Source organism: Portunus trituberculatus, chromosome 37, assembly GCF_017591435.1.
Source record: "Portunus trituberculatus isolate SZX2019 chromosome 37, ASM1759143v1, whole genome shotgun sequence".
Classification (NCBI taxonomy): Eukaryota; Metazoa; Arthropoda; class Malacostraca; order Decapoda; family Portunidae; genus Portunus; species Portunus trituberculatus.
Window position 1 is genome coordinate 16,366,540 of NC_059291.1, and position 8,723 is coordinate 16,375,262.

Sequence of the window (8,723 nt, forward strand, 5' to 3'; positions counted from 1 at the left end):
CATGAAGAAATACTAAGGAGGGAGTATTAGGAGCGAAGAGGAAGCAGTAGCAGGAAGAGAAAGGGTAAGAAAATAGAAGGATAGTTCACTATCAAGGTCAGGTGAAAGGTCGAGTTAAGGGATGAAAGGAAGGAAAGAAAATCCTTAAGGGGAAAAGTGGAGAAGATGAATGGGAAGAAAACAGATATGTCTAATTAAAAATAACTATGAAAATATGTTATGGAAAATATAAAGAGGAAAGTGCGGAGAAAAGTAAAAGATATAAACATAAATCTTCGCAGACCTCTCATTCACTATGAATCCAAGAAAATATAAGGAAAATTACGTTTAGATATCAATTTTTGACATTCACGTGAATTAATATACACTATTTCTTAAGGTTCAAAGAATTTTTACTTTATTTATTTATCTATTTATTTTTTTTTCACAGTCAAAATCTGATTCGAGTTTATATTTTCGATCTTCGTAATTTATTGGAAAGTAAATTGAAAGATATGACTTTCCACAGGAAGTGACAAGATGATTTTTCTTAGACTTAATGAACCGGTAAGAACATTTTATCTTTTTTTCTAATATTATGAAGAAAAAAAATATATGATTTTCGTCACGCAGCGATAACTTGATTTTCATTAAGTTTAATGAATGCGTAAATAAATATTTTAACACATTTCTGGAATTTTGGTGTAAACAGATAATTTCCGTAGCTTTCTTTTACGTTTCTAGTTGCACTAACACCAAAAAACCAGTAACTGAATCTCTCAATCAATTAGTCAATCAAATTAATCAATATTAATTTTAGATAATCTATAAAAAAAACTTAGGGAAGGATATGATAAACCAAAACCTCAGTTTTGTGATTCTATGCACACGTGTAGCCCCTGTTCACCTAGCAGTGAGTAGGTACGGGATGTAAATCGAGGAGTTGTGAACTTGTTGTCCCGGTGTGTGGTGTGTGCCTGGTCTTAGGCCTATCCGAAGATCGGAAATAATGAGCTCTGAGCTCGTTCCGTAGGGTAACGTCTGGCTGTCTCGTCATAGACTGCAGCAGATCAAACAAACAAACAAACAAACAAAACACACACACACACACACACGACCAATAGCAATAGCCAGACTGACAGTCAGGCGAACAGATGGACGGACGGACACACTATGGCAAGAGAGAGGTGGTGTCCCCCTTCCTGGCACGGGGTGTGTTATTGGTTGGGTGGCTTGCTGCATACTGTTGTTGTGTGCATTGCTGCGTGCATGGCTGGCTGGCCTGCACACACACACACACACACACACACACACACACACACACACACACACACACACACACACATGCACAGGTATTAAAAGATGGAGACACAACGGCCTTCACTAAATTCTATGAATTTGTAACAAGACAAAAATGATTAGATACGAACACACACACACACACACACACACACACACACGTAAGGCGATGTGGATATTACCATTATAACAAAAGAGACAATGAAACAAAACAAAAAAAAAAATCACGCCTTCGTAGTGAAAATACAAACACGAAATTTGTTTTGAAGCGCCGAAACACGAAACAAAACACATAACATGGACGAATTTTCATAGAAGATTTAAGAAGCAGCAATAATGAACCAAAAAATAATAACTTAACATAAAAAGATACATTACAAAGACTCCGTTGTTGAGCGTGTGTAGCGTGCGTTCTTCGTCCACGCGTTCCTTGAAAAGCTTCAGAAAAACAGTACCTTGAGCGGGATGGTTCCGGAGAAGCTACCAACACCCAAGCTTACGAGACTCAGCCGCGGCCAGTAAAGAAAGCACGCAGCGCTCCTTTGTATGTACCTGTCTCGAGGAGCAAATATAGGACTGGGCAAAAGTAATCCTTCTGTCGATGGAGGAAAATATGGATGATACTTATGTCAGGCCAGGAAAATAGGAGGATTATATTCGCCGGCGTGCAAGGCGTCCGGGGGAAAGAAGAGTGAGGAAATACATTTGTCCAGGGAGGAAATATGAGGGTAATATATTCGTCGGGCTAGGAAATAAAGGCAGTTTTTTCACTTGTAAAATAAGGAGTAAGAACAGTAACCAAGTTTACGTCGGGAAAGGAATGAGATGCACATTGAGTGAGGAACAATGACAGAATGACGTCGGGGAATAGAGTTTTGACATTACTTTTCATCGGGAATTGAATAATTATTATGCGTGCGTATGGGAGGATGAATAACATTAGTTCCGTGTCGTGTGGGAAATTGTTTTTAGCGCCATTTTGGGGAAATGGTGTAAACGGGAAAGAAAATTAGAACAGTACTTGAGTCGGGGAAGGAAATAAGGTACGTGTGCTCAGATGTAGTGCACGTGCTTTGTTGAGCGGGACTGCATGCGTAGGGAAGGGAAATACAATTGATGAGAACAAAACAGTGATTGCTTAAGGAAGAGAGAGATGAGGTCAACTTGCTGCGAGGAGGAAAATGACAACAGACTGGATGGAAACAGGGATTTATATTATACTTGGGAGAGAAAACCACTATGTCGAAGAAGAAAATAGGAATTGTACGTGCATTGCAGGAAAAATAGATGTTGCGGCGGTGAAACATAGTGACTGTGCATGCATTTCCATCGGAAAGGAAAATGGGGGACTTGGGTGGGTTGGAGGAGCAGCGAGGTTTAGTGCGAGAGATGGGAGAGGCGACAGTACCTGAGTCGAGGTGGTCGTTGTGCAGCGGGTCGGGCCGCGAGGGGCTGTGGGTGTCGTGGCCGAGGATTGCCGTGACGGAAAACTTAAGGTGTGGTTTGCTGGTCGGGGTATCTGGTCCTGGGCTGTGGCCGCCCTCACCCTCACAGCCGCATCCTCCGAGGCCCAACCCGCCATCGTCATCTCTGGAGCGGGGCGGCGAGGACAGAAGGGCGGGCGGCGTGAGTCGGTCCGGCCCTGCGGGTCTGGCCAGCAATCCCAGGTAGTGAGCGGCGGCGTCATCCTTGTGGTAGTACTGGTCGTGGCGCGGATCGTCGGGCAGCAGGAGGGGCGGCGGCTTGGTGGCCACTGGTCGTGCCAACGTTCTGTCCCGCATGACTGACTCCATCACGAAGGGCGCTGCCACGCCGCCCACTACCGAGGACGCCGAAGAAAAGGGCAGCGGGAAGGGCGCCAGTGACCCCAGTAGGTTGTGTGCGGGCAAGCCCGAATGCCCCAGGGGGCGCAGGCCCCCGCCCAACACCCCCGCGGGACCCACGCTGGGCAGCATCTGCCACACGTTATCTCAACAACAATTAGGTTTCCACAAGAGGCACAAGAGTCAGCTGGACGCGGCGAGAGGGTCTAGGGGGCGGGCGGGGCCATGCCGGCGCCGCGCACTCTGCTCACCGCGAGAGCTCACCCTCCACTCATCTCCTCACTTCCAGATGAGGCAAATAAACCCTACATGTGATATGTTTCGTGTAATCCTCGTTAGACTCTATTGTATGAGCGTTCCCATCATTGCTGGCCACGCCCCACGCGCCTCCCTGCCCAATGACGCGCCTTGTCCCGCCTCTCGCGCGCTGCCATTGGTGCGGCATTTGTTGCCACATTGATCAGGTGGACCAATAGGCGGCAGGGATGTATTCATTGCCGGCGTGTATGATGGTGATCTTGTCGGAATGATTCTGATGTGGATCCCATGATGTCGTCGCCGGCGGGATTAAAGACCCATCGGCCGCCCGGCTAACCGATTGATTCTTCAGCGGAGGATCAGCCCGGATGGGAGCACCCTCATTCCCCGATGAATATTGCGACCGGCTGAATAAGAATGTGGGACTCGGACGGCGTGCGTGTTGAGGGGGAGGGAGGTGGCAGGGGAAGGGAGGGGAGCAATCAGGGTGTTCAGGGGCGGAAGCTGGCCGTCCCTGATAATGTTGGCGGTATGTTGACCAACCACGACTCACGCCCACCCGCCCTCGCGCCCTGGCTACCCGCACTCCGGCAGCCCCTCGATGACTGGCCCTCAAACACGCCGCTCGCCTCCCTATTATGTGTGTCACTTACAAAACGCCGAAGATTCTTTTCATTCATCCTCAAGTTTGATTCCGGAAAGTTTAAGACTAAGGGCTGAAAATGAATGTCAGTGGCAGTACTTCAAAGATTATCAGTCCTTCAGTTTGATGCTTCAGAATTTGAGATAGGAAATGAAAGAGGTCGTAAAAAGAGGCACGGGCCGAAGTTACATTAGAGAGTTGACAGGAACATAATATACCGTAAAGAGACATGGTGAAGGAGGTAGAGATATAATCAGTACATGAGTAACATATATCACTCATTTTCACTGTGTTTAGCGTTTTTTCTAGTAATCATGCGTTTTCTGATATGCCTATAAATCCACTAACTTTCTGGCCCTCTAAGGAGACTATGAGTAGATTATGTAATTTAAGTTGAGAGGGAACACAACACAGTAGGAGAAAGTATAGATTACTCAACTCCAGATTACAATGATACTGAACATGTTGCAATAAGGTAAATATTGAGAAATACTTTGGTCTATCATCACGACTATTTTCAAAGCCCACATAGATGATTAGCCGGGTTTTCATGAGTGTTTATCCTATTAGTAAGATAGAAATGTGAATCTTTTAAATGAATCATAAAGGCACATACACACACACACACATAAAAAAATGAGTCTTTTGAATGTAGTGGAGGTACGAAGCGGAAATGTTTCAGAATATAATCCTAAGGTGAGCGTAAGAGACTTGTACAGGAACGTGCTGTCCTGCCACATTGCCCCGGTGCTCTGCTAGTTGAAATGTCCTACGCCTCAGTATACTTCAACTTCTATGTCTTCTCAAGCTTAATAAGATAATCTGAGGTACGAATATATTTGATTTCTTAAGCTTATATTTCTAAAGCTTGTCATTATCTCAGAATTATTTTCTAGGGTCCCGGAGATTATTGATAGAGTTTTCAAGAGTGATTTTGTACTGATGATGCAAGATTCTTGTTAGCCAAAGTTGGAATCGTGAAAATATCCTTGAAATTCCCCAGTAGTTTCCTTTGCAACCTGTTTGAAGTTAGTAACAGGACTTCTCCTTTACACAAGTCTATCCTTTCCATCCCCAAACCTTTTCTTTCAATCGATCTCTATCTTCTTCATCCTTTTATCTTCCATATTTCATTTATGAATTTACCCTTTTTTCAACTCAAATGAACCCTGCCAACCGAATATCAACCATTTGTGTTTTTTTTTTTTTTCCACCCTAAATTGGAGCCCTTTACAACCCCAAATTTATCTTTTTTTTCAATCACGAACAATACTTTTTTTCTCCATTCCATATCCCGAAACATACATGGCCGTCCCCTTCGTCTGCCATCACCATTCAGGGAGCTTAGTGGTTGGCGCCGCAGAATCGTACTCCACTCGCGGTTGGAAGGTCGGGAGTTTGATCCTGGTTCACGGCAGAGTCTGTGGATGGAGTAGCATTTTTCTTATTTCACTGCTAGATGATACTTCTCATTATCACTGGTAACTTTTTTCATACTCTTACACCATTCACTAAGTCTGTTGTCTGCTAAGGAAACGTTTTAACTAACCAATTCTTAGTAATAAAGTTGTTAGGACCTAGTCATTGCCGAACGTTTAATATAGACTAGACAAATTTATGGTTAAGAACAATGCGCGCAAATGGAAAGTTGCTTTATACAGGAACTGCCTCGTGTAGATCTGAATGCTTCTTACAGCCGCTCTTGATTTATTATGTTTGTATGCTCTGTGTCTGTGCTTACCGGATGTTACAGTCATGTGAATGTGAACAATTAATAACCACAACAGTAAAAATTTAATATAGCAGAAGTTCATATATGGTCTTAAGTATCTTGCTCAGGGTATTATCTATCTGTCATGTTCTTAATTCCCTCCATATAAAACAACAAACAACGGAGAACATTTTTTTTTAATGGATCACGTAACAATTACCTTCAAGCAACTCACACAAATTAGTGAATATAACAATTGGTTTTGGGCGTATTTCCCTCTGGGTGCATCCCGGCACGAGTACAGTAGTTTGCTGGATATTACACTGCGGCAAACACAATAAAAAGCCAGTAACTCGTCCCAACAGAGGCCAACACCACTGCAGTAAACTCTACGGCAGTGACCTGTAGGTATTTATCTCTCAGGCGGGGATTTCAACACGTGTTTTCAAGCAGTAAGTTTAGCTCTGGTGAGAATACTGCGACATTTAGCTTGGAAAAAATGCCTGCAGTTCAATCAGGAATCTGTAGGATTTTGATGGGCACAATAAAACCAGCGAATACTGGGGACAATATTTTGGAGGGTAACGTTATGAACAATAAACAGTTGAGTGTCAAATAACCATAAAACGAAAGATACGTTGTTGTTGTGACTATTCTTTTTTTTTTCTTTTTTTTCATCCCTGGTTCGTTCACTTATCACTGCGTTCATTCCCGGGTGTGATGGGCCCTCCGCTGTGTGTCTGGCGTGATATAAGGTTGTGGGGCGCCGTCCTAACATGAACACGTGATGACACAGGTAAAGAATAGAAGCTCGTACTTTCTCACCAAAGGTTCATCGAATCCTGGCCACAGCGGTACAGCGGCGCTCACCCTGCAGCGGTGAGGGTCAATAGAGGTGTGTGAGTGTGAGGTGAGGGTGTGTGAGGGTGAGGAAATGGTGTGTGAGGGTGAGGAGAGGATGCTTAAGGGTGGGAAGAGAGTATTTTTATTTTTTATACCATGCTGGCTTTTCACGGGAATTTATGGGCTAAAGGATACCTCCTATCTCAAAGCCCACCCGCTAGGAAACCGTTGCCCTGAGTGAGGAAGCCCAACCTGCACTCAGACCGTGGACAGGATTCGAACCCGTGCGCTTGGAGACCCCTTGGATCCCAAAGCACGCATGATTCCACTATACCACGGCGGCCCCCGAGGTGTGTATGAGTATATGAGGGAATGTAATGGTGAGTAGATGATCTGTGTTGGTCTGTGGGTGTACGAGAGCGTGTGACAGTGAGATACAGTGAATAACGGTGAGGAGAAAGTTTATGAAGGTGTGTGAAGGTGTATGAGGTTGTGGAAAGGGTGTGTAAGTGTGGTGAGATTGTGTCATGTTGTGTAAGTGTAATGAGGGGATGTGTGAGGATGAGCAGTGGTGAGTGAGAGTGAAGAGAGAATGCACGCGTATGAGAGTGACTTGAGGGATTTTGACTGTGAAATTAGTGTGTGTGAGAGTGAAAAGAGGGTGTGTGAAAGTTGATGGTCAGATGAAAATGAAAAAGGAGTATGCGTGAAGGTAAGGAGAGGATGTCATAGACAGAAACATGAGTTCTGATGTCTGCCTTTTATGTCTCAACTCTCACATTTTGGTATCTATTATAAACACGAAGGAAAACAAGAAGAAAAAAAACAGACAACAGCAGTTCTTTTGATCACCACGAGCCTCATTTTGATAATCAAACTACGTGGAGACAAAGTATGAAGAAGTTAGACCATGGATTCAGCACCATATGATCCAAACTGGTGGAGGGGAAAGAGGATAAATTAATCAATAAATAATAGCGAGCAAACATCAACAACAGCAGCGGCAGGGAGGCCATGGGAGGGAGGCAGCCAACCGAGCGGTGAACTGTGGGACGCTGCTGTTTGTTGTAGCGAGGCATGGTTGGTTAGTGGTGGTGGTGGTGGTGGTGGTGGTGGTGGTCATGCATGTATTATTGCCATTCTCCATTTGCAGTGGTGATGATGGTGGTAGTGCTGATACTGGTGGTGATGATGGTTTTGATGATGGTGATAGTGATGATGATAGTTATGAAGGTTTTGATATTTTTTCTATTTTCTTTATTCCGTTCTAAGTAATAATGGCAATAGAAATGGTGATAATTGATATATATATATATATATATATATATATATATATATATATATATATATATATATATATATATATATATATATTTTCTATTTGATGTTTTGATTGTGGTGGTGGTAATGGTGGTGGTAGTGGTGGTGATTGTGGTGGTGGTAATGGTGGTGGTAGTGGTGGTGATTGTGGTGGTGGTTGTGGTGGTGGTTGTGGTGGTGATTGTGGTGGTGGTAATGGTGGTGGTAGTGGTGCTGATTGTGGTGGTGGTAATGGTGGTGGTTGTGGTGGTGATTGTGGTGGTGATAATGGTGGTGGTAGTGATGGTGATTGTGGTGGTGGTAATGGTGGTGGTAGTGGTGGTGATTGTGGTGGTGGTAATGGTGGTGGTAGTGGTGGTGATTGTGGTGGTGGTAATGGTGGTGGTTGTGGTGGTGATTGTGGTGGTGATAATGGTGGTGGTAATGGTGGTGATTGTGGTGGTGGTAATGGTAGTGGTAGTGGTGGTGATTGTGGTGGTGGTGGGTGGTGGTTGTGGTGGTGATTGTGGTGGTGGTAATGGTGGTGGTAGTGGTGGTGATTGTGGTGGTGGTAATGGTGGTGGTTGTGGTGGTGATTGTGGTGGTGATAATGGTGGTGGTAGTGATGGTGATTGTGGTGGTGGTAATGGTGGTGGTAGTGGTGGTGATTGTGGTGGTGGTAATGGTGGTGTTAATGGTGGTGGTAGTGGTGGTGATTGTGGTGGTGGTAATGGTGGTGGTAGTGGTGGTGATTGTGGTGGTGATAATGGTGGTGGTAGTGGTGGTGATTGTGGTGGTGATAATGGTGGTGGTAATGGTGGTGATTGTGGTGGTGGTAATGGTGGTGGTAGTGGTGTGATTGTGGTGG

At 44.5% G+C, this 8,723-nt stretch overlaps 1 protein-coding gene and 1 pseudogene across 1 annotated transcript in view; both read right to left on the minus strand.

The window, feature by feature from the left end:
- Positions 1-3,750, minus strand: part of LOC123513841 (homeobox protein DBX1-like) — a 21,319-nt gene extending 17,569 nt beyond the window's left edge. Inside the window, exon 1 of the mRNA XM_045271236.1 lies at positions 2,687-3,750. Coding sequence (XP_045127171.1) covers positions 2,687-3,233 — 547 coding nt within the window. The 5' untranslated portion in view covers positions 3,234-3,750. The remainder of the gene's footprint in view (positions 1-2,686) is intronic.
- Positions 3,751-6,545: 2,795 nt separating this feature from the next.
- LOC123514133 lies at positions 6,546-8,514 on the minus strand (annotated as a pseudogene).
- Positions 8,515-8,723: the final 209 nt, after the last annotated feature.